The 26,164-nt window shown below is 47.6% G+C and overlaps 1 protein-coding gene across 3 annotated transcripts in view; it reads right to left on the bottom strand.

The window, feature by feature from the left end:
- The window catches only part of SLC25A48 (solute carrier family 25 member 48), a 45,240-nt gene that overhangs the window by 8,324 nt on the left and 10,752 nt on the right, over positions 1-26,164 (bottom strand). For 2 of the 3 annotated variants that reach the window (XM_036848585.1, XM_036848586.1), the window contains 4 exons: positions 25,855-25,926; positions 23,607-23,865; positions 8,268-8,525; positions 5,581-5,739 (listed from right to left, as the gene is read on the bottom strand). In XM_036848585.1, the coding sequence (XP_036704480.1) occupies positions 5,581-5,739; positions 8,268-8,525; positions 23,607-23,865; positions 25,855-25,926 (748 nt within the window). The remainder of the gene's footprint in view (positions 1-5,580; positions 5,740-8,267; positions 8,526-23,606; positions 23,866-25,854; positions 25,927-26,164) is intronic. The other variant, XM_036848587.1, reaches the window with a different exon arrangement.

Here is a 26,164-nt window from a genome sequence, read left to right as displayed (position 1 = left end):
ATCAATGGTGAAAAGCTGAAAGCATTTCCTCTAAGATCAGGAACAAGACGAGGGTATCCACTCTTGCCACTTTTATTTAGCATAGTATTGGGAGTCCTAGCCACAGCAATCAGAGAAGAAAAAGAAATAAAAGGAATCTGAATTGGAAAAGAAGAAGTAAAACTGTCACTGTTTGCAGATGACATGATACTATACATAGGAAATCCTAAAGATGCCCCCAAAAAACTACCAGAACTCTTCAATGAATTTAGTAAAGTTTCAGGATACAAAATTAATACACAGAAATTTGTTGCTAACAATGAACTATCAGAAAGAGAAATTAAGAAAACAGTCCCATTTACAATTGCATAAAAAATACCTAGGAATAAATTAACTAAGGAGGTAAAAGGTACTTGGTAAGCTATAAGACATCAATGAAAGACAGTGAAGATGACACAAACAGTTGGAAAGATATACCATGCTCATGGATTGGAAGAATTAATATTATTAAAAAGACCATACTCCCCAAGGCAATCTACAGATGAAATGCAACCCCTATCAAAATATCAATGGCATTTTTCATGGAACTAGAACAAATAATTCTAAAATTTGGATGGAAAAACAAAAGACCCTGAATAGCCAAAACAATCTTAAGAACAAAGAACAAAGCTAGAGGTACCATGCTCCCTGATTTCAAACTATACTACAAAGCTACAGTAGTCAAAACAGTATGATACTGGCACAAAAACAGCCACATAGATCAATGGAACAGAATAGAGGACCCAGAGATGAACCCATGCTTATATGGGCAATTGATCTATGACAAAGGAGACAAGAATATACAATGGGGAAAATACAGCCTCTTCAATAATGGTGTTGGAAAAACTGGACTACTTTCTCACACCCTATATAAATGCAAAGTGGATTAAAGACTTAAATGTAAGACCTGAAACCATAAAACTTCTAGAAGAAAACATAGGCTATACATTCTTTGACATCAGTCTTAGCAATATTTTTTGAGATCAGTCTCCTCAGGTAAGGGAAACAAAAGCAAAAATAAACAAATGGGACTATATCAAACTAAAAAGCTTTTTCACAGTGAAGGAAACTACCAGCAAAATGAAAACGCTGCCTACTGAATGACAGAAGATATTTGCAAATGATATATCTGATAAGGGGTTAATATCCAAAATATACAAAGAACTCATATAACTCAACATCAAAAAACCAAACAACTCAGTTAAAAAATGGGCAGAGGACCTGCAAAGACATTTTTCCAAAGAAGACATACAGATGGCCAACACGCACATGAAAAGATGCTCAAAATCACTAATCATCAGGGAAATGCAAATCAAAACCACAATGAGATAGCACCTCACACCAGTCAGAATGGCTATTATCAAAAAGACAAGAAATAACATGTGTTGGTGAGGATGTGGAGAAAAGGAAACCCTTGCACACTGTTGGTGGGAATGTAAATTGGTGCAGCACTATGGAAAATAGTATGGAGGTTCCTCAAAAAAAATTAAAAATAGCACTACCATACAACCCAGCAATTCCACTCCTGGGTATTTACCTAAAGAAAATAAAAACACTAACTAGAAAAGATACATGCACTCCTATGTTCATTGCAGCATTATTTACAATAGCCAAGACTGAATTAAATGTTGACATCTGTGAAAACATGGATGGACCTAGAAGGTATTATGCTAAGTGAAATAAGTCAGAGAAAGACAAATACTGTATGATTTCACTTATATGTGGAGTCTAAAAAACAAAACGAACAAACATAACTAACCAGAAACAGAGTCATAGATACAGAGAACAAACAGGTTGTTGCCAAAGGGGAAGGATGTTGAGGAGGAGAGAAATAGGTGAGGGAAATTAACAGGTACAAACTTGCAGTTACAAACTAAATGAGTAATGGGTATAAAATGTATTGTGTGAGGAATATAGTCAATAATTATGTAATATCTTTGTATGGTGACAGACGGTAACTAGACTTATCATGGTGATCATTTTGAAATGCATAGGAACATCAAATCACTATGTTGTGTACCAGGAACTAACAAAGTGTTGTAGGTCAATTATACTTCTAAAACAAACAAATAGAGAAAAAGAGATCAGATTTGTGGTTACCAGAAGTGAGGGGTGGTGGGAGGGGATGTACAACATGTCATGTACAACATGATAAATATAATGAACACTGCTGTACATTATGTATGAAAGTGGTTAAGAGAGTAGATCCTGAGTTCTCATCACAAAGAAAAAAGTATTTTTCTATTTCTTTAAGTTGTATCTATATGAGGTGATAGATGTTCACTAAACTTATTGTGGTCATCATTTCATGATATATGTAAGTCAAATCATTATGCTGTACACCTTAAACATCTACAGTGCTGTATGTCCATTATATCTCAGTAAAACTGGAAAAGAAAAAAAAACAACTGAGGTGAGAATTCTAGGAACATGGCAGAGTAGAAAATACCAGGACTCTGTCTCCTCACCTAAATAACTATTACACAGACAGAATTTGTCTGATGTAACTACTTTAGAACTCTGGAGTTTACTGAAGGCTTCCAACTTGCAGGGGAGGGTTTGGGCAGTGGTTAATTTCAGTCAATGTCAGCATTTAGCACAGTAGCAGCTACCCATCCCCCATCCCAAGCCCTTTGGCAGGCATCTATGCACGTGTTCCTGGAGTAACCTGCACACAGCTTGTGGGAACCAGGGTGGGCAATGAGAACCTTGTCCTCCAAATACTGGACATCTGTGTTCTGGTCACTGATTGCTGTTTCTGATCATGAGGTGCAAAGAGGAGGGCATTCATTCTTGTTTAACCTCCCCCTCCATCTTGCAACCCCCTTGTTCACTGGCTGAAGTGACTTCCAGGGAATTTAAAGGGATGGTGCCCCTTTCCCTTCCCTTCATTTCTCTCTTTTTCCTCTTTTGGGAGCCAGACATTAAAGACTAGGACATTCAAAAGCAACTGCATGTATGAGGAAAATTAGAAAGTGACTGCGTATGCCCAGGGAAAGGCACGGGCTCAGAAAAACACTGAGAAAACCTTAAGTTTACACCTCAGGTTGATCATTGGCACAGAGATAGCCTACAACAATCAAAAACAATAACGAAACCCACCACACCCTGCGGAAGACTGAGAATTGGATTTCCAGAGTTACCACATTATTAGATTCAAATGTCTAGTTTTCAATAAAAAATCACAAGGCATATAAGAAACAGGAAAGTATGGTCCACTCAAAGAAAAATAATCAAAATAAAATGTCCCTGAAAAAGACCTGATAGCATATCTACTTGACAAAGACTTTAAAATATCCTTCTTGAAGATGCTTGAAAAACTAAAGAAAGATGTGAAGAGAGTCAAGAAAATGATATGTGAACAAAATAGAAATATCAATAAAGAAATAGAAAACCCAGAAAGAAAGCAAACAAATTCTGGAGCTGAAAAGCACTGAATGAATGAATGAATAACTGAAATGAAAAATTTACTAGAATGATTCAAAGGTTTATTTGAACAGGCAAAGGAAAGAATCAGCAAACTTAAAGATAGGACAAGAGAAATTATTGAGTCTGAGAGAAAGAAAAAACATGAAGAAAAGTAAACAGAGCCTAAGGGACTTGTGGGAAACTATCAAACAGAGCAACATATTCATTGTGGGAGTCCAAGGGGAAGAGAGAGAGAGAGAGAGAGGCAGAGAATATTTGAAGTAATAGGGCCAAAAACTTCCCAAACATGATGAAAGACATGAATACAAACATCAAAGAAGCTCAATTAACTCCAAGTAAGATGAACTCAAAGAGAACTACAAGAAGACACATTATAATAAACTTTTGAAAGACAAAGAGAGACTCTTGAAAGCAGACACAAAGTATCCTCTATAAGACTTTCCGCAGATTACTCATCAGAAACTTTAGCAGCCAGAAGGCAATGGGCGAATATATCCAAAGTGCTGAAAGAAAAACACCAAAACTGTCAACAAAGGATTCTATATCCAGAAAAACTATCCTTCAAGAGTGAGAGAGAAATCAAGACATTCCCAGATAAACAAAAGCTGGAGGAGTTCATCACCACTAGATCTACCCTGTAAGAAATGCTCAAGAGAGCCCTGCAGGCTGAAATAAAATATCACTAGACAGTAACTTGAAGCTGTATGAAGAGATATTGTAAAAATCTCACAAAAGGTAAATACATGGGGAGAGTGACGCTAGCATCATGGCAGCCCAAAATGTCCCTTATTTTGTCCTCACTTCAACAACAAAAATTCAGCATCCATCCATGAACAAAAGTGCCTCTGTGGGAGTTGTGGGATCCAGCACTATACACCAAGGGACCCAAGAGGAGTCTTGCCCACCTGTGCATCAGCTAATAGGCAGACAGACCTCAGTACTGGCAGCAAAACCTGCAGTAGCCTGTGAATTGGCTCCAGCCACTCTTGGCTGTAGTCCAGGAGCAGCTGGAGAACACTGACTTGGGAGGTCACACACAGACGAGAGAGCCTTTGTGGAAGTCCAGGTTTCCAGAGGAGAAGCTCTGGCACTCCATTGGAGCAAAAAAACAGAAGTTTGGACACACTGGCGTGGCAGTTAGTAAGGATTGGAGGGCTTGGGATGAGGCAGTCACGTGAGATAAGGCCCAGAGATCAGTAGTAACATTAACGCTAATAAAACTACTACTAATAATGCTAATGATAAACAGATGACTCTTTCTAAATGTTCTCTATGTGTTATACATTAAACTGAGCACTTTTTATATGCCTAATTTAATTTAACCTACAAATATCTCTGCTGTTCATGGTAGGGGTGATTATCATTGGAGAAATTGAGGCCCAGAGAGGGGAAGGTTGCCTGGATTCCCCCAGTTCACAAGTAGCCAGGCCTGGCTTTCAACTCAAGTCTGCTGACTCTAAGAGGCATGCCAAGAAAGCCAGGGGCCCATTCGAGGAAGAGCAAGCATGAGGGTACTAGGGGGTATAGTGGGAGGCAAGATAGATGGGGATGTTTATAACTTTGGACACTAGATGTGGAAACCTGATCTTCATTCTGAGATAGTTTAGAGGCAAGTAGAGGCTTGGGTTTAGGATAAGCCCTTTAGGTTCAGGAGAAGGAAGACAAGGCCAGGCTGGAGGCTGCCTCAATAGCCGAGACCAGAGGTGATGGGGTCTGGACTTGTGTGGGGTGGAAAGCAGAAGACACATCAGGGAATTGGAACCTGCAAGATGTGATGATTGAGGTGGTTCTGGGAATTCCCACTTATAGGAGGGGTGAGGCTGAGGTGCTGAGCAGGGAGTGAGGAAGGAGCTCCTAGCCTTTCTGGATGAGGAGGCAAGCTTCGGTAACACAGATGTGGGTCCAGACCCCGGCTCTGCCACATACCAGCTGTGTGACCTCAGGTAGGTTACCGGTCCTCTCTGAACCCATCAGCTGGGTGCACACCCACTTCTTCCTCCAGCCCGGGGCGAGGACTGGATGAAACAAGTGTTTCATAATTTAACTGCCAGCACCTCGGTTTCCTGATTCCCTTCTCTGTAGTCTCACATCTTCCAAAATCTCTGACCCTACCTTCCAGGGACTGACACTGACCCTGCATGACTGCTGTGGGGCTTACTTTAAGACCTTCCTTCTGGTAACTCTGGGAGATACAGTCCAGGACACCTTTGTATTTGTTTACATAAACCCCGTCAGCTTGCAGTCGACTCTTCACGACATCCATAGGAGTTGCTGTCCCCCAAGAAATTGCTCCTGTTAAGAGAGAGACAAATAGGTATCAGGGGCTGGCTGGTTGGGGTGTGGAGGGGACCTGGCTCCCTGCAGATTTCCACCATTCAGAGGCTTAATATGCTGCTGGGGGACGTGGAAAGAGCTCAAGGTCAGGACCTAGGAAGGGGGTTCTTGATCCTCCCTCGCCATTTGCTGTGGGACTTTGCAGAAGTCTCCTGCCACCTCTAGGCCTTGGGTTTGTCTTCTGTAAAATGGGCCAGCAGTACCTATCTTCATGGGGTTGCTATGAGGACAAATAACCTGATGCATGTGAATCATTTAGCACAGTGCCAGGTCCATCGCTAGTGCTTCCTAAGCAGAAGGCTTTATTAGCAGCTTTTATTGGAGCAACAGGCCCCATAGTACTTTCTGGGCACAGGGGAGGGAGACCAGGGTGAGGCCTGAGGCTGAAGGCTGGCAGCTCCCCAGAGGCAGGATTTACTCTGAACATGAAGAAGATGCTAAACAAACACTTTCAGATAGCCTGCTTGCCAAGGAAGGGTTAGCTTAGGGATTGCAGAGAAGAGCAGGGGCAGGTCTTTAAAAAGCTCTTATCTTTTCCAGTGATGTGGGATAGAGGCCTTAGGACCATGTGCCACTGGGTCATCTCCATTGGATAAGTTCAGGTGTCCTGGTTTCAGTACTTTTGTGACTTTAAAGGACTCTATGAAAACAACGCCAGGTTATTGTATAAACAGAGAAATTGGCACATTCTTTGATGGGGAGAGAAAAACAAACCGATGCCAAAGTCCAAGGCAGCTGGTTTGCAAGGTTTTGTAACTGCTGCCCAGCGGCTCCCAAAAGAGGCCTTAGCCTGTCCCCAGACCCCTGCCCATCCCAGCCTCCTGCCCTTGGTCCTCTGGGGCCCCTCTGGACCTCTCCTCCCTCCTGCCTTCTTCCAGGATAAATGGGGCCGCTTTCCCTGGAGTCAGCCCAGGTGCTGCCCTGGCACACTCCCCTGTTCTCAGCCCATGGGAGAGGGTATTACAAAACCATGTTTGACTGCCAGGCCACACGCACCTGCTCTCACCAGAAATGAGAGCAGCTGGGGCCTGTTTGCCTTCTCAGTCAAGAAGTATTTATTGAGCACTTACTGGGAGCTGGCACAGGCTAGGCCTCAGGCACAAGGCGGGGGAACAGGAACACTGGGGTCTGGTGGCTAAGATGTGGGCTCTGTTATGTGTTTCCTAAGTTTCAAGCACAGCTGATTAGATGATGAGGAGGAGGAATGACAATTTTCTTCTCTCCAGTGGATCTTTCCCATCAGCATCAAACATACCATGTTATCTGCCTTTTTTAAAAAAATTTTTACTGGAGTTTGGTTGTTTTACAAGGTTGTGTTAGCCTCCACTGCACAACAGAATGAATCAGCCATACACATACAGATATCCCCTCCCTTTTGGACTTCTCTCCCATTTAGGTTACCACCGTGCATTTGATAGAGTTCCCTGTGCTATACAGTATGTTCCCATCAGTTATCTGCCTTCTTGAGAAGCAATCCTCTCTTGACTTCCGTATCCCTCTCTGACTATAGCTGTGTTTCTCTCTTTCCCAATATAGCACATTCAAATCTCTCAAAAGTGTTGTTTGTACTTGGGTTCTCCAATTTCTTTCATCCCATTCTCTTTTGATCCCACTTCAATCAGGTTTTCACACCCTTCTCTTCATCAAAATGGGTCTTGTCAAAGTCCCTGATGACCTATGCATTGCTAAATCCAAGCAGTGGGAATAGCAAGTGCAAAGGCCCTGTGGTGGGGAGAGAGCCAGGCACGGTCAAGTTGTAGGAAAGAGACCAGTGTGGCTGGAGCAGAGCAATGTAAGGGGACGGTAGCAAAAAAATGAGAGCAGAAGGGTAACAGGCAGCTGAAATGCTGATGGTCTTGAAACCATTGCAAGGTCATTGACTTTTACCCAAAGTGAAATGGGGATGCAGCATGGGTTCTGAGTAAGGAGGTTAAGTAACCAGTCCATGGTCACAAAATGACTAAGTGTGGATTTGAACTTGGATCTTTCTGACTGCAGAGTCCCTACTATACTGTCTACATTAGCTGTGTGACCTTGAGTTGGTCACGCTGAACCTGTTTTCTCACCTGAAAAATGGGGAGACTGATTCCTACCTTCTGGGGCTAATGAAAATGTCACATTGGAAAGGTTTGCAGGGTGCCAGTATTCAAAAAAGGTGAGCCATGATAACAGATTTTCTTTTCAAAGCTCAGTGATACCTGACACAGAGTAAGTGCTCAAAATATACCTTCCAGCTGAAAACTGTAAGAGCCTAAATAGGGACTCAGAGAGAAGGGGATGGGAGAAAGAGGGGGGACCATTCCCCATTCGTAGCCCTTCGTCTGCCTGGCTAGGTCTGGCCATAGCAGGTACTTAACAAAGAATTGTTGGATGAGTGGCTGGATGAACCCTGCCCTTCCCCCGGGCTGAGAAGGGCACGGTAGGCTCCCCAGCTGTCTCGCTGCCGTGGTCGGCACGGGGTCAGGGGTCGGCCATGCCGCCCTTACCTGCCATGCCGCCCGCCAGCCACACAGCACAGGGGCTGGGGCCTGTGTGGGCCTCGGGCGTAATCCAGTCGCTCAGGAACACATAGGGGATGAAGTAGAGGCAGTAGCCCGGGATGTCCCGCAGCAGCATGGCACTGGCGCCCCGGTACAGCCCTGCCAGGCCTTCAGTCCGCACGATGGTTATGATGCAATGCACAGGCCCCTGGTAGGCTGGCTGCTCCCCAAGAGCTGCCACCCTGTTCTTCAAACCGAGGTTGGCTGCAAAGACAGGGCAAAAAGATGGCAAGTGACCTGGGGGCAAGAGAATGACCATTGTCTGGCATTGGAGTCAGCCCAGCCCATTGACAGTTCCCACTCACGTCACCAATTGATTTTTACCAAAACTTCTGACTGTCTTGGCAGCTCAAACGGGGATTCTGAAGTCCCAACAGGGAGCTCCTGCCAGCATGTGCAGCCAGACTGGACAAAATCCCAGCCAGGTGATAAAGCACCTGTTGCCTTAGAATGCCCAGAGGTTCTCGGTCAACCATCACTATGTCTTTTTGAGTAGATGTGATTGCACGATGCCTTGGATCAAATATGCTGAGGCATACCAAGCTCCTTCTTGAAGCAGAGGCTGGAAAACCCAACACACTGTGTGTGTGTGTGTGTGTGTGTGTGTGTGTGTGTGTATGTGTGTGTACTCGTGCATAGTGTGGTAAAAAGTGTATGAGATTTGGACCCAGACTGTCCTGGTTCCAAATCCTGGCCCTGCTTACCAACTTTCTGACCTTGGTAGGCACCTTTTTAGCCTTTGTTTCCTTACCTTTGAAAAGGGGACAGGCCAATACTGTATTGTATACTTGAAAGTTGCTAAGAGAGCAGATCTTAAACATTCTCACCACATACACACACAAAATGGTAACTATGTGAGGTGATGGATGTGTAAACTGACCTTATCTTGGTAATCATTTCACTATACATACGTGTACCAATTCATCACATTGTGCACCCGAAACTTACACAAGGCTATATGTCAACTGTATCTCAATAAAGCTGGAAAATTGTATTTTTTAAATAAAAAAGAGAACAGGCTGTTGTGAGTATAAACAAGGTAATACCTATAAAGAGCTCAGCATGGTGCTAGGAACACTGTAGGGGTGCAATGTTATCACCAGATTATTACTGAGGCCAAGTTGACTGGTGTGAGTTGGGTGCAGGATGCACTGGCTGGAGGGCTGGACATGTTCTCACTGACTCTCTCCAGCCCTGGCCAGGCTGTGCCCTGAAACAGCTGTAGGGCAGTACTGGTGCCATTGGCCCCTCAAAGTCCAGGGGCACAGGGTGCTGTCTCCTTAGCTGACCTCTGGGGTCTCTGCTGGCAGATCATCAGTTGTTATATCAGTAGCTTCTTTACAGGATGTGTGTAGCCAGCAAGTAGCGACTCTGTCTGTCCCTCTAATTCTTCCATCGGGCTTCTTGCATCTCCCTGTCTGATGCCTGTCTACTCTGCTACGGACCTTTTAGCACAGCTTTGACTCATGGCCAGAGAGACCTCCTAGTCCCAGTGCAGATAAAGCAGACTCATGTTCTCAACTTTCCCTTCTTGAAGAACTAACATGACATGGCCAGGACAGAAACAGAATGAAGCTTGCCTGTGACCACATGCGTATTTTGCCAACTGGGTTTAATTCCCTGTAAGCACCCTCTCAATGGGGTTTTACACATGCTGGCTAAAAGACAGATCACTTTTGTTATATAGGTGAATATCCAAGCCCCCTACATAGCCCCATCTTTATCAAATGAAGGTTAGGAAAAAATACTCAGCTTCATGATGCCACAGTCCAAACCGGAGATTTAGGAGTAAAGTACAACCTGTCCTTTTCACTCAACCCGGAAGTAGACGAGGTCCAGGGGCAGGTTCCTATTTGCCTGGAAAGTATGCTTGAACAAACTAATCCTCTATTTTCTTTCTATGTTGGGGGAACAGAGGCATCCTGGCCACGTGCATTAGGTCAACTACAGCGTGGGCAGGAGGCTGAGTCTCATTCTATAGTCTATAGCAGGGAGTGAGCAGGGGTGGTGGCCACTTTTAGGGGCACAGGGCCCTCTGAGCTCAGAGCAAGATCAGACACTGTGGTCTTTGAGAGTCCACTGAGAGGTCACTGAACACCCCTTTCTCTCCCAAATCCACTATGATACCACCAGGGTCATCCCGGGAAATTCTGACATTAGCCCACATAGATGTTAATTGTCCCAACATATAAACTTTGCCTGGGCCATGCTCATGTCAAAGTAACAGTGATCTGTACCAGGAGTCAAGGTTTTCATGAATCAACTGTGGGTATCATGTAGCTTTCAGAAGTTACTGATTGAAAGAGAATGTCCTGATAACATTCTGCTTGTCTGGGGGACAGATGTTGAAAAAAAAACTTGTCCAACCTCCAACTGACTTTGTCAACAAAAACCCTGTACTTTTTTCCTTTTCTTTTCAGAATAAGCAATAAGGAAATTCTCTCACATTCTCCTAGGGTTGTAACATAAGCGATCTAGCTTTTATTGCTTGAAAATGATCCATTTACAATTATTACAGCAATAGAATTGTCATGGTGACCTGGAATACTGACATGAGTCTGAACTGGTGGCCAAGGCCATCTGGACACAAGTTGATACTGTGAAGCCCTTGGAACTCCTTCCACCTCCCTCATCCCCAATATTTTTAAAGAAACTTTTTATTTGGAAATAATTTCAAATTTGCAAAAAAAAAAAAGTACAAAAAAGGAAAACTGTACACAGAACACCTTTACCCAGATTCACCTATTGTTAACATTTTACCTTATTTGTTTTATGGTTTGTGTGCTCTCTCCCTCCCTCCCCCTCTTCTCCCACCCAGCCCCCCCCCCCACTTTTCACTCAAACACGTGTGTGCAATTAAACTGAACAGATGCCTTTGTCCCAGTGCCTAAACTTTGCCTGGGCCATGTTCATCTCCAGGTAACAGTGACCTGACCTGGAGTCAGGGTTTTCACGAATCAGCTGCGGGTACAATGTGGCTTTCAGGAGATACTGATAGAAGGAGAGAATCTGATAAAATTGGAAAAACACTTGGCCAAACAAGAACTGGCCTTGACATCAAGACCCAAACCAGAACCAAATCTGTACTTTCATTCTTTTTCTCCCAAAATAAGCAATAAGGAAATTCTTTTGCACACACATGCATACATAATTTTATTCTCTGACCCATTTCAGGGTGAGTTACATACAAAATGGCCCTTTACCCCTAAATACTTCAGTCTGTGTTTCCTAAGACTCAGGATACCATTCTACATACTGTGGGACAACAGCTGGGTTCATAATCTACATGGACAATACTTGTATCTAATGTACTGCCTATGCTCATACCTTCCTGTGATCTCATGCTGACCTTTAGAGTGTTCCTCCCCAACCCCCAGGACAGGATCCAGTCTATCAGGTATTATATTTAGTTGTCATGTCTCTTTAGCTTCCTTTCATTTGGAGCATTTCCACAGCCTTTCTTTGTTTTTTTTATGACACTGCCATTTTTCAAGACTACACCGCCCCCTTTCTTGTTAATAGAACTTTCCTTATCTGAGGCTTGTTTGATGTGTCCTTGTTATTACATTGAGATGATGCATTCTTGGCTGGACTTCTTCCCTGTTCTTAAGTCTCACCTTTTTTCCCATAAAGACCAATCACTCTTAAGAGCCCCTGTCTTCTCCTCTGGCCTCCTCTGCCTGTTTTTATTAGTTTGTTTTTTAACTGAGGTATAATTTACATTCCATAAAAGGTGTAGCTTGTACGTGCACAGTTGGTGAGTTTTGACCATGGCATGCACCAGACACCATATCCTATTGAGAAAATGACGTCTTAGACTTGAAATAAACTGTTTTGGTCACTCAGGCAGAGCTAAGAAGCCTACCTAGCCTCTCCTGCTTTTCAAGGCAAAAGGATTCTGTGACATCAATGACGTGTCACTCAATGAGAAGTAAATCTCTTTTGGGTGACAGTTGTTACGGGCCCACCTACTTTAGCAATAGTGGTATGGACAATTCATAAGGGACCACAAGGCAGAAGACCGCTGGGATTCTGATCAGTTGCTCAGAGCACAAGATGCTCTGTGGCTCAGCTGGGGAAGGAGTTGCCCAGGAGCCTTGGCAGCTAGACTTAGAAAAGCGCCGAATCAGAGCTTCCGGTAACTCTAGCAGTGGACCAAATTTAGTTTGTGTAAAACAGATTTTGGTGACCCTTAAGAACTGACTTGGGAGGTTGCTGGCAAGCAGCTCTTGGAAATATGCACAACTGATACATGTGGATTTGTCTTTGTGCAAGGAACCCAAGGAAGGAAGTAGGCACCCTGCTCACACTGAACCACTGTCCCTCAGCCTGTTGTTCTGGAACCTTCAGGGCTTTGGCTTGGGGTGTACACATGCAAGTGAAGGGTTCACATTAGGTATATTTACTTCTAGAACGAAATGTATTTAGTTTCTCTAATGAGAATTTTTTGTTCTAAGATGAGGATAAGATGATGAATCAAATTTTGATTATTTCTTATCATGAGCACTTTGCCATTAAGGCCATTTTTTGCTGTACTCTCTAAATCAAGAGCCTTTTACTATGATAGGTAGAGTTACACTCAGGATGCCTGTGGTTTTCTTTGTTTTCCCAAATTCATTTAGGGTCACAGTTCTAAAAAGACCCCTCCTCCGGGCTCCCCTGCCTTGTCCAGCTCAGTCCCCGCCATTGTTCCTCGGACCACACACTGTGGCCGTCTGGCTCCACCGCTCAGCAGCAGTGTCTGGTGCCTTGCTTGCTGGCTCCTGCCTGGGTCAGGAGGTCCCTCTGTAGGCAGGTGCCTCTGCAGGGAGCTCTGCAGCGAGTGCGGGTGTCCAGGTTTGGCCACTTCTAACAGGTACACATGCAGCCACTCCTTGGGGGATCCTCCTACCTCAGAGAGGCTGCACTGGCCCAGATGCAGGCTGAGGTCCCCTCAGATCTGCCACTAGTGCCCCTCTTCTCAGAACCCAGGGTCCTGCCACTGCATCCCGCTGTACCCTTCCCAGACACAAACACGAACAAGTTTCACTTCTTTCCTTTTTCAGGCAATGTTGTTCAATTTCTTCAGTGGGTCATGACCTTGGAAACAGGAAAGTCAGCTGAAACACAGTGACTGGTCACTGATCCACTGAGGTAAGGAGGGCCCAGGCCTCAGGAGCCTCTCTGGAAGGGAGAGCGCCACCAGTCCTCCTCTGTGTGCCTATGTTAGGGTGGGGTGGAAATACAACATCATTTCTCAACAGGTCACTTTCTCCAGAAAATCCTTAACAAGTCCGCCACCCACTGATGAGGCCCTGCTGGTCCCCAGTTAGCGATGTGCAGGCTCACCAAGTGTTCTGTGCTCGAATGCCTCTGGGCCAGCAGGCTCTCAAATGGAAGGGGGCAGCATGGGGTGATTTCAAGGGACCCACCAATCCACAAGCATTATAGATTGACAGAATTCCTAAAATATCTCACATACATGTCTGGCCATTTTTCTCATATGTGTAGGTGCTATTGTGGGAACACAATAACAATTACTTAAATACACTGATGATCCATGGTAGCTTCTTGTCATATGTGTTTTCTTAATCTGTGGACACAAAGTAAACAGCTGTTCTATGGGTTGGACTCCATTTTATATATTTAAAAGGTACTTGTAGAAAAAGCTGGGACCCCTTGTCCATACCAAGGCTGTACCCGCTATCATGGTCTGTCCTGGCTGCTGCTGTTTTCTGAGCATGTTGTTTTGCCTTAACCGGTTCAGTGAGTTTCCTGATGATAGGGATCACACACTGTGGCCTGTCCCAGGCACTGTGGCCCTGTGCCTGACACTGTGGGCCTTATGTGCCTCAACATCCATTCAGTGAACACTTGAGCATCTGATCGGCAGCTCTAGCACCGGGGCCTCCCAAAGCTTCACCTCCTGTGTTCGGCATTCCTCCAAGCCCAGCCCTGTCTGGTCCTTGTGCCAGAGACTATAGACGCTAAAAGAAACTTCCAAATCATAAGCTGCCACACTTGTTGAAGAAGCTATGGAAGCATCCAGTAATGTGGATGGACATCCTCCAACAAACAGGTTGGGTATAACCTCTGTGGTTTGGGTTTGAACAAGCTGAGGGACCCCTCAGTTCACTTCCCCAGGGTATTACCAACTGGGAAGCTCTGGCCCAGTTCCTGTTTCTAAAGAGTCCAGCAGTTTTCTCATGATCTAAAGAGTCCATGATAGGCAGATGGTTTAGTAGAAAGAGCCCTGGATTAGGAGCAGCTGGGATTTGCTCTGTTGCTCAGTTGCTATTTACTGTACAACCTGGTGCAAAGGACTCAACCACACTGGGCTGCAGTTTCCTCATCATACACAAAAGGCGAAGAATCAGTGGCCTGTCCACATCATTTGGCTTTTGTGAAAATTGAGAATGTTGGCAAATGTACTTTACTAAAATGTGTGTTGTGCAAATGTACTTTACTTGAGGCAAATAGTTATCGTTCCTGTCTTTATTACCTTGCCCTGATGTGACTTCAGATTCCGGAAGTGCTGGACCTGCTAATCTCAGGCAGCCATGCCCTGCTGTCACCTGCCATGACCTGCCAAGCCTGCTGTGGAAAGATTGTACATACCGACCCAGCTCTGAGAACTACCAACACTAGTGTCAAGTCTAGAAACCAGGACAATATTTGTCCTTGTCAATTGATTGGAAGAACAAATGGATGTGTCCCCACTGTATGTAACTTATACAATGGTGTGTTATGTTGTGTACACCTCCATTAATCTTGGCAAGCTATGTGGGACCACAGTTTGAAAAATATTCAGTCACACTGTCCAGAACTCAAGGGCGCCTCTTGAACTGCATGGCTATATGCCTGGCCTCTTCACAAACCTCCTCCCTCCACTTCTGGGTTGCCATTGCTCCAGCCCTCACTTCCTACTGGCACACAGCCTACTTGAGAAGAAGGCCCCGACTGTATGGTCCTGGCTAGTCTCCAGGTTTTTGTGCCCCTTATCACATTCCAAGGGTTCCTGCCTTCCCAGAGGCTTCCTTCTTTAGGAACTGAATGGAGCAATGTGTATCTCTTTACGGAGCTTAGCATCATTAATTCCTGCCCTGAACTGGGAAATTCTTAGAAAGTCCACTGTATCAAAAGGGTAACCTGCCTGGAGATAAGTATGCTTCGGCAGCCACACATCTTTATGGGAGCAATAAAACTGTGTTGCCAAAGAGACAAACTGATGTAGTCAGGGCCTCTGAGGCACAGTTGTTGACCTTCTCAGCCAGACATTTCAGAAGATCCAGGGAGAAATGGTTTCACCCCATTTTGCCATCATGCAGATTCTTGAGCTCAAACGGGCTTTGTGTTCAGGTGTGTGGCTGATGATCTTACTTGCCCAGATCACCCCGCAGCTGGCACTCCCACTGTTACCATCCAGTCCAGCTTGTCTCCTCTTGGCATGTCCAGATATTAGGACCTTCTCCTCCTCGAATCCTGGCCACACTCTGTCCCTTTCATTCCATCAGATTATCTTAAGTATGATAGAGTCAGCCTTCCTCAACTTCCTTCCTCTTGCCTCAAAATTCTCTCGCAATTGTCTCTTTCCTTCTCCCCTCCCAACTTGGAAAAGAAAGTCTTTTTCCTTCTTTACCCATTGGTCTCCGTCCCCACTGTCACCCTGACTTCAGCAACTCTCCCTCCTTCCCTCTCCTTCCCGACGTTGGTGACACGAGTCTCTCAGGACTGTGTTCCCAGGGTGTGGAGCTGCATGGCCCGGGGCGGAACAGCCCAGGGAGCAGGGACAAGTCACTTAAGCCCAGCCTCAGTTTCCCCACCTGTCAAATGGAGAATGACAGTGCGGATTTCATAGAGTTGCTGTGGTGACTGAATCACGGGATTTGTGTTATCACAGAGCACATGGCTGGGGCGCAATACTTGTTAACTACAGCTATTAGCATCAGTATAGCTCCCGCCCAAACTCCTTTACAGCGTTTTCTCATTGACGTCTACCCTGGTGGTTATTGCAGCTCACCTTGGCATTTGCATCTAACGCCATGACTTCAGCTGTCACTTCTATGTCTGTCACACCCCTGTCTAGACCTCCAGCCCTGACATTCCATTTGCAGTCCCTCCCTCAACAGGAACCAAGGTCAAGTCCCCACGTTCTCACTCGAGCCTACCCCTCCAGCCAGGGTCCAAACCAGCAGCAGCAACAATGGGTATGTGTGCTCACCCACTCCACGCCAAGCCCTGTCTTGCATGCTTCATCTGCTGGTTAATTCCCTGCGTGGGAGGTACCACCTCCCTCATCGCCACCCAACGTTGAAATCCTGGGTCATTTTCGACACTTTCCTCTCTCCTGCTTGGCCTGGTGGTTCTACATCATCAATGCCTTTTCCGTCTGCCGCTCCCCTCTACTCCCAAAGCCCACGGCCCTGGGTCCGGCGTTCCCAGCCTCTCGCCTGGTCTGTGGAGCAGCCTCCAAATCAGCCTCCTCACCTCTACTATTCCCACCCCCTTCCATCCCTTCTGAAGGCCAGGTTCACTTCCTACCACACAGCTTTGCTCAGGTCATGCTGCTGTCCAAGACGCTCCACTGCCTGCAGAATAGAAAGGAAACCCATACTCGGCTAAAAATCCAAGCTCTTCACAACTGACCCTGCATCTTCCACCCCTCTCCCCTCATCCTGCCACATGCTTGCCTTTCCTGCCACTGACTCTTTTTTTTTTTAAGATTTTTTTTTAATGTGGACCATTTTTTTTTTAGCATCTTTATTGCAGTATAATTGCTTTACAATGGTGTGTTAGTTTCTGCTTTATAACAAAGTGAATCAGCTATACATATACATATATCCCCATATCGTCTCCCTCTTGCATCTCCCTTCCACCCTCCCTATCCCACCCTTCTAGGTAGTCACAGAGCACCGAGCTGATCTCCCTGTGCTATGCGGCTGCTTCCCACTAGCTGTCTATTTTACATTTGGTAGTATATATAAGTCTATGCCACTCTCTCACTTCGAATGTGGACCAGTTTTAAAGCCTTTATTGAATTTGTTACAATATTGCTTCTGTTTTATGTTTTGGTTTTTTGGTTGCAAGACATGTGGGATCTTAGCTCCCCGACCAGGGATCAAACCCACACCCCCTGCACTGGAAGGTGAAGTCTTAACCACTGGACCACCAGGGAAGTCCCCTGCCACTGACTCTTTCCTTACATCGTTTCTCAGTCTGAAACACCTCTCCCTCCCTACATCCCCACCTCCAAATCCTAGCCAGTATTCAAACACCCAATCAATAGCCACTTCCTCTCTGGAGCCTTCCCGGTCTGCAGAGCCAGATTCTGAGGTTCCAGGGCCTTCCTGGGGCCCTTCTCATTCTGGTGCACACCTGATTCCCCACCAGACTGAGTGCTCCATGAAGGCAGGGGCTGTGTGTGTCTGATACCTGATTTACCTACTCTGCTTGGCTCAGAGCAGGGCCTCGGGAAATGCTAGTGAATGAATGAATCAAAGAGTGAATTCAATCAAGTGTAACCCTCAGCCCTTTGCCTCCAACTGGGCCTGGTGAAACTACTATGATGGTCAGCACAGAGTTAATGCTGAGTCCTCCTCTGATTCCCCAAACTCTGGCCTCCTGTGGTGTTGAGGGCTTTGTGATCTGCACATTAATTAGGCTCTTAATGAAAACACAGACCTGAAAGCTCCCAGATGGGGGAGGAGTGAGTGCCATTGGCCACTGGGCTCCAGGATGCGACTTGGCCCAGGCAGCAGAGGGACCTCACCCCTGAATTCCAGCTCGGGCCCAGCAGGGTGCCTAGTGAGGCTCATGCCTGGGCGAAGGGTAATGATAACTTGAAAACGGGACCTTCACAGGCACCTTACTGTCAAGGCCAGATCTGAATGAATTCAGGCCAAGTGACAGAGGCCCCAGGAGAAAACCTCTGTGAAGCTGGAAGAGTTTTCATGAGGATAACTGCCGTCTAGCACGTACTGGTAGGCAGCGCCAAACGGACCCTCCCTTTAAACTTTAGCAACTGCCTATGTAATTTGGTAAAACCCCTCTGTTTAACAAATTTCACAATACGTACCAAGAATCTTAAAAATGACTGTAGTCTTTGACCCAGTCACGAATCAAAGAGCCCACACATTTAGGGAAATGACTGTAAATGAAGGCAACTCTTTATGGACAAATTTGCTGATCACATCACTATTTTTAGAAGAGGAAGAACTGTAAACAACCTAAATGTTCACTAGTAGGAAGACTTCTAAATAAGTTTAATTGCATAGCTAACATTTATTTCGTGTTTTCAATATACCAGACATTGTGTAAGATCTTCCTGTGTTACGTGTTATCCCATCCCATCCCAGTTATGAAGGAGCTACTCCTGTTACGCCTTTTATGCAGTTGAGTAAACTGAGGCTTGGCAACAACAGGTGGAGGTAAGATTAGAAGCTGGTGGCCTAACTCCAGAAACTGAATTCTTACTACACTGTATCATCCCTCTCAAAATGTGTGTGTCTGTGTGCATGTGTTTATTTGATGGAATATTGTACATCTATTTTAAATATTATCCATCTATTTTAATTTTAGAATTCTATTTTAGTAACATGGAAGATGCTTCTGTTTTACATTGAATTAAGAACAGGATATGAAACTGTCTATATAACATAAGTACAACCTCTTAAAACATTTAATCCATGCATATAGAACAGGAAAAGGAAACATATTAATGTGTTAACAGTGACTGTATTTGGGTGGATGGGCGCTTTCTCCCTCCACATTCAGACAGTCAGGATGAACTCAGTGGCTTTATATTTGCACGTCTCCAACCAGATGAGCTGAGTTCTCACCTCGCCATGGCCTCCTTTCTACTTGACACATGCCCCAAAGCAGGGAAGCCAGAGGCCTCTGGCACCTGCCTTCAGTACATGGCTTAGTCTCTCATAGCTCGTTGTCACCACCCGGGAAGTGGACTGGCAATTCTGGGGTAAAGCCACAAGCCATGAGCAATCCCACAAGCCCTGCACAGGGCAGCCTGCAATTACCCATCTCAGCCCAGTTATCAGGGAGAGCGGGCCTGACTCAGAGCAGAGACCACAAGCTCGCAGCCAACCGCAGCCCCACACTGTCCCGTCCACACAATGCTTTGGGCTGCATGGTGTTACGTTGGTGTGTGTTTGGTTTTGTTTTTACTTGAATTATCTGACAATTTCCAGTTGGAAGACCCTGGGAAAATCTAGCTTTCTGCCTTCTCTTAAAAAGCAGAAGATCCAGGCCGCGTGGCAACAGTCAGGCGGAGCAGGGTTGCAGCCACCCCTCCGACAGGATCTGGGCAGCTTGCAACCGTGTGTACCACTCCCGACCGCCTTCCCAGCACCAAGGCCGACACATGTGCTTGAACTGCTGTGTTTCTAACAGCAGAGTGATATGGAAAGTGAAGCATGTTCTGTGTTTCAATAAAAAGAGGAAAAACGAAACACAGGTTAGGAGGGCTGTAGGTGTCCAAAAAATGGAAAAGGGTACATTTTCCAGGTACCTGTGCTTACTTATGTTACCTCCCTGGTCCCAGTGAGTCTTTTAATTTTCTATCTCTGGCCTAGAGGGTTCCCGAGGAAAAAGTGAAAGATAACCACATCCTTCCTCATCTTCTGGAGAGATTCCTGGCAGAAAGTACTGCCTGGTGACCCACTGCCTGCCTCCCATGCTTTATCCCCAATAGTTGATCCTGACCAGCACCTGTAGTCGCCAAAGCCCTTTCCCCATGCATCTGGGGGGACAGGGGAAGGTAAGGAAGAGTGGGCCATGCAGAGCGGAGCTGCCCAAAGCCACAGGACTCAGACCCATCCCTCGGAGCCCACAAGCTATGCCTACTACTTGAACAATGTCATTTTGGAGACATGTTCCAAGTTCCCTTTCCTCCCTCAAAGTTTGCAACTGGTTTTGCACATGATGATTTTGTGCAAAGACCCAGATATTACCAAAGTTGTCGTAGCCTCAGCTTCTACAAAACCCTGGGGCAGAAGCAGAAATAGCATCAGTGGGCTCTGAGTCAGTTGCCTGGGTCTGTATCCCAGCTCCACCTTCCACTAGGGCAGTGACCTCAGGCAGGTGATGGAATCTCTCTGTGCCTCAGTCTCCCCTTTGTAAATGTCTAGGAATTGGGTTGTTGTGAAGATTAAACACACACTAAGTTCTTCGCACAGTGCCTGGCACACGGTAAGGGCTAAGTAAATACTGGCTTCTCAGCCCCCAAGGCTGTGACTATTCTGGGTTAGTCCAGATCAGAGACTCTAGGGGCACAGCTGAGGCGGACCCTCCAGTCTTGGTTTCTACCTTCCCTCCGCCCACTCAGGTCAACCGTTTTGTGTCTGCACTGCCAGCTAAGCCCCTGGGATCAGGTGCTAATGACTTCGAGCTTTGCAGGGCTGGGAAAAATCTGTGTGCAGAACCTCCCTTGGTCTCTTATTAAGAGCCTTCCCTGAGCTCCCCAAAGGTCAGCTTCCTGGCACACTGGGGAAGACAGAACAAACACATTTTTATTTTCTGTTGCTGCCTCAAGCGGTTTACTTAAGAACCGGTTTCCTTCTGGCACCATGCGGATGAACTTACAGCCTGAGGCCATGGTCCCGTCTGTACAGGAGTAGGGTCAAGAAACCGCCTCCCGCCCTGAGATGCTGGAGAAGGACAGGGAGGGCACACCATCCCCATGTTCTCCCTGCTCAGAGGGCTTATCCAGGAAACAAGACTCCAGAAGGGTCCCGACTTCCTGGACAGGCAGTTCCAGAGAGTCCCAGCCCAGGTGGGCTGTGCCTCAGGCTCCCATGGCCCAGGAGAGCAGGCATGGGTGGCCCTCGGTGCTGCCCTAACTAGGTGCACGGTACTGACCTCCAAGCTCTCCTTCCACCCCTCCCACCACCTGCCCCAGAGCCCTTCCTGACCCCCAGCCTGGCTGAGAGCCCAACCCACTCCCTGCCACCCACCCTATTTGGAGTGGCCCAATTCCTGTCTGCCGGTGTGCTGGACAGAGCACTACAAGAGAGATGGAGTCTTTTGTTCATCGCTGTGTCCCCAGCACCCAGCCCTGTGCCTGGCACACAGCAGGTACATAATTATGGTGTGTTGGGTAAATGAACAGGGCTAACAGTCATGCTGACCTCCCACTGTCGGGTGGATATTAAATGAGATGATGCACATACAGCACTTAACACAGTGTCAGGACACGATGAACACTTCGCAACTTTGGCAGCTGCTAACGGAGGCTGCTCAGCTCCCTAAAAGTGAGGCTCCTGCACGCCCAGCGTTGGGGGCTTTCTTGGGTCTGGCTGTTCTGCTCCTATCCTTCCTCCAGTCTCCGGAGGCTTCTAGTCTGGCCTCAGGACCCCTGTAGCTCAGCCCTTAGCCTGCCAAGTCAGCCACCATTCTAGAACCCTCTGCAGGAAAAGTGTAGGTGGGTGAGGACAGAACAGAGAATGGAAGCAAACACTGTGGAGAAAGTTTACCAATTAACTTGCCTCCAAATGTGCCGGCATTTATTGAGAAACACCTTCCTTGGTGTCTAGGCTGGCTGAGGGCCCCCTCACACGTACACAAGCATGCCTACCCCTCTCTCCTCCCCTTCCATGGACAAGGCGCCCTGGCTGTGAAGGAGGTGGGGCTGCCCCCAGGAGCCTCATCACCGAGACTCTTGCAACATCTGGACCCCAAAGAGCTTTAAGGCCTATGGAGAGATTTCCTCTGCACCCTAGACTAACACGGCTTTTTGGAAGTAGACAGGATAGCGCAAAAAACCAGCCTGGGGGCCAGGACTCCTGGGTTCTAGGCCTGTCCACGATGCCCTTCATTTCTCTACATCTTTGCTTTTGCCTCTGGGATAGGACCAGATCAGCGAGCTTCAAACTCTTCTCAGAGGTGTGACCCCTTGGTCAAACTGAGCTGTACCAAGACACGATTCAGTATGTCAGGTAGATGGAGGCGAGGATCTGCCTGCCCTGTATCTCCCTGGGCGGCCCCCATGGGAGCACGCTCTGTGACCCTCCGGGTGAGCCAACCCGTCTGTTGCCCTGCATCTCCCCGCATGCTGACAGTGACCGTGAGCATCCAGCAGGTGTGACTCATGTTCTTGGGGTGGCAGGGACCCCTGTGAGGGGCATCGGCACTCTGCTCAGAGTGTGTGCAGACCTGCCCTACACACCGCCCCGGCTGAGCAGGGAGTGCAGGCTGACTCGAGGAACCTGGGTTGGCGGCAGGAGAGGCACTGGCCTCGGACGCTCCTGAGTGAGCTTTTGGGGCTTCAGCCACGGGGCAGAGCCGACCCCCCGCCTCTGTGGGCAGAGGGTTCACATGGAGGCCATTCAGAAGGCTGCCAAGGAGAGGGGTCTTACCCACGAGATCTGTCAGGTATGTATCTGAGGTGACAGGAAGGACCTGGGATGCAATCCTTCCATTATACAGAAAAGGAGACTGAGGCCCAGGAAGGGATAGTATCTTCCCTGAGGAGACAGAGTAGAATGAGAGCCAAGGACCAAACCCCAAGGTATTGAAATTTGTCTAAGACCCCCCAGTTCATCTTTCCTCGGGAGCTGGCACTTTCTACTCTGCACAGCAAGTGCCTTCCCATTCTTTCCATCCTGCTTTATCAAAACTGCTCCAGGAGAAGAGTCAGAAACCTCCTTCCCAGCAGGGAGGAGATGACAGCTCCAGCTCGCGGCGCAGGAGTAGCTATGTAGCACATAAGAAATGAAGCTCTAATGGGACATCAAGGGTGAGGGAGGGGCGGCCCGCTTCATGGCCCTGCAGCCAGTCCAGCTTGAGGCCTCCCTGGCTGCACTCCCTGGTGTGTGGGGGGCAGGTGTGGGTCTGAGACCTGGGCAGTCACACAGGGCCCCTCACTTGACAATGCTCTGCTGTTGCCCTTTTAAAATTCTTACTAATTTGTGATCAAGAGATCGCATTTTCATTTCACCCTGGGGGGCTGCAAATTATGTAGCTGGTCCTGACTGGCCAGTCATTAATTGTGTGTCCTTGCATAAGTATCTTAACCTCTGGGAACTTCAGTTTTCTTATCTGTAAAATGGAAAAAATCACAGCACCTTCCTCAGAGAATTGTGCTGAAGACGAATTAAGAGAACCTATGCGGGGCTCTTTGCAAGCGCCGGGCACGTAGAAAATCCTTAATCAGTAAGAGTTACCACTATAGATAAAATGATTCAACATAGATGCCCTGCTCCATAAAAAGATTATTAACCAAATCCCAGATCTGGGAAACCAGGAAAGGGTCACAGGTCCCCAGACACCAGGCCACCTCCCCTGGCCGCTTACCTTCCCGAAATGGCTGTGTTTGCATCTGCAGCCGGATCTTGATGAGGTCCACGGGCGCACCCAGCCCAACAGAGACCACGCCAGCCACCATGCTGGCCAGGAGCAGGTCAGACAGCACGCGGGGTGAGCCGGCCTCGGGCTCCTGGCACCGGTGGTGGCTGAGGAACCTCTGTGTGTTGCTGAAGACCCCAAACACCACTGAGTTGTAGACAGCGATGCTGGCGAGGGGGAAGGCCATGCCCTTGAAGAAGCCAAACACCTGTGGGGAGACCCAGGGGGAGGAGGCATGAGGGCCTATGCTGCCCTTGGCAGAGACCTTGCCCTCCTGGAGCCTACGGGCTGGCGGGGGAGACACCATAGGAAAAGCAAACCAGTACGTTGGTGGAAAGAATAAAAGAGGATGCTGATGTGAGAGGAGAGACAGGGGAGGGCGAGAGCATCCTTAACCCGAGGAGGAACCGGCTTCTGCATGAAGCTTTGGTTCCTGAGCCGTGATGTGCTGGGCCTAGAACCTGCATTTGTCACTGGAGTGGCAGTGTTCTTGGGCTGTGGCCGAGGGCAGCCCATGGAGCCCCAGTGGGTAGTGGGCTTACCAAGCACCACACACTCTTCCCTCATGTGTCACTCCAACAAAAGCATTCTCTGGGCATGTGCCAGGCCCTGGAGGACAAGAAAGACACACTCTCTTCCCTCACTGAGCTCACAGTCTGGGGGCAGGGGAGGGGGGACCCAGACAGACAAACTGACAGGCAATTAAAATATAATGCGCTAAGCCTGTAGTGAGGGGGTAAGAAGGGTCCCACAGCATCCCAGGGGCACCTGGGCCAGCATGTAGCTGGGTGCCCCGAGCATGGGAGTCTATTGGGAAAAAGCCAGAGGGGGAGTCCCCGGATGAACAGCACGAAGAGGCTTCTGTCCATACACACCGCGTTCTCAGCAAACACCACAGATGCTCCACTGAAACTGGAAAATTCCACAGGCTCTTCGAGGAGTCAGTGCAGCAAACATGACACCAAAGATGAAAAAGCACCGGGAAGCCACTGTAAAAACTCCAGGCTGTACTCAAACCCACTAATCCTGACCTGAATGCATGCCCCCTATTGGCAAGGGGCAGGACACCTCCTCACACAGGCGTCCACACACACGTGTGCACGCAAACACATATGCACGCACGCACCATGCTTCAGCCTCTTCCTCTACAACAAGGTCCCTCAGATAACTTGAGACATCACTTAGCTCTGAGCTGTTGTGTCTCAGAGGAACGCCCACAGTCTCCACAGAAACCCCAGAGTGGAGATGCTGGCTGGCAGACACTGCGGAGAACATGTGCCAAAAAGGAGGCTCAACAGCTGCCATTCAGGGGACGCAGGAATCGGACAACGTTACCCCGGAACAACGAGTGCTGGGTTTACAGCGCTCACCCTGATTTTAAAGCAGACGATCAAGAGAGTCAGAACAACACCAGGACACAAGACATATTTTGTCTGAAGAGAAGAACCTCCAGGTGCAGGCAGGAGGCTCTCGAGCTCCAGGGCACTTCCTAGGACGGAGCCTGGGGGGGACAGCAGTCAATAATGGGGCCACATTTCCAGTGACTCAAAGAAAAGCCCAGGGCTGCCACAGGGCTTACACCTGACTATTTCTTTAAACCAACAGGTCATTTCATCCTAAATTTTAAAATTTATTTTAAATTCCCCAAGGAGGAGCCTTGGAAAGTCTTCCAAAAGCACATACTCATTCTCAAGAAGGTCACCTGATGCTTCTTCTACAAAATGTTATTCAAAATTTCCTCTTTGCAGAGAAAACCCCTGGGTCCCATGGTCTGGAGTGACCTGTGGTACAAGCCCGTTCCGGGTGTCTGGGATCAGAAGAGCCTGCCCCCCACACCCTCCGCCCCATGCTGGGAGAAAGGGAGCCTGCGAACACATGGTTTACCGCCACACATTTGGTTTTGAAAACCTGGCAGGTCATCCTGTTTTTGTAGGAATTTTCCACATTGTGGTTCTAAATGCCTCCGAATTTCTCCGGAGAGGTGACACAAAACCAGTTTTTTTCCTCAATAACATCCCACTTGGGGGCAGGGTTAAGTTTAGGTAACACATAATATTGGAGGAGTGGTGTGAGATGAAGAGAGAAAATTGAGCCGAAGGTGATGAGCGGAATGAACAGGCCTCCTGCTGGGCGTGCCGCGCGTGTGAGGGCTGTGACCTCGGTCCCCAGGAGGAGACCCCACCCCGGGAGCACTTACACTCTCCCTCCTGTACACAGTGCGGATGCAGCTAAGCGTGCTCCCGTAGCCAGTGCCGGCCTGCAGGCGAGCCTGCGGAGAAAGGCAAGGGCGTGAGGGCCAGCCGGAGACAGGTTACATCCCCACTTCCCTCACGGCTCTGGGCTCCCAGCACGGAAGCCCAGAGAAGGGAAGCCCCTGCCCCAGCGACCCCGTCAGGAAGGAGGCCTGGACTTCAGTCCCGGCCTGGCTGGCCTTGCGTCCTCTACCTGCACCGCCTCCCTGCAAGTCCCGTTCTCACCTTGCTAAATGCAGCAGGAGTCCCCTTGGT

Source organism: Balaenoptera musculus, chromosome 3 (assembly GCF_009873245.2).
Source record: "Balaenoptera musculus isolate JJ_BM4_2016_0621 chromosome 3, mBalMus1.pri.v3, whole genome shotgun sequence".
In the NCBI taxonomy this organism is placed as follows: domain Eukaryota; kingdom Metazoa; phylum Chordata; class Mammalia; order Artiodactyla; family Balaenopteridae; genus Balaenoptera; species Balaenoptera musculus.
Note: the sequence above shows the minus strand (reverse complement) of the source record. Positions and strands in the feature narration are given on the sequence as shown.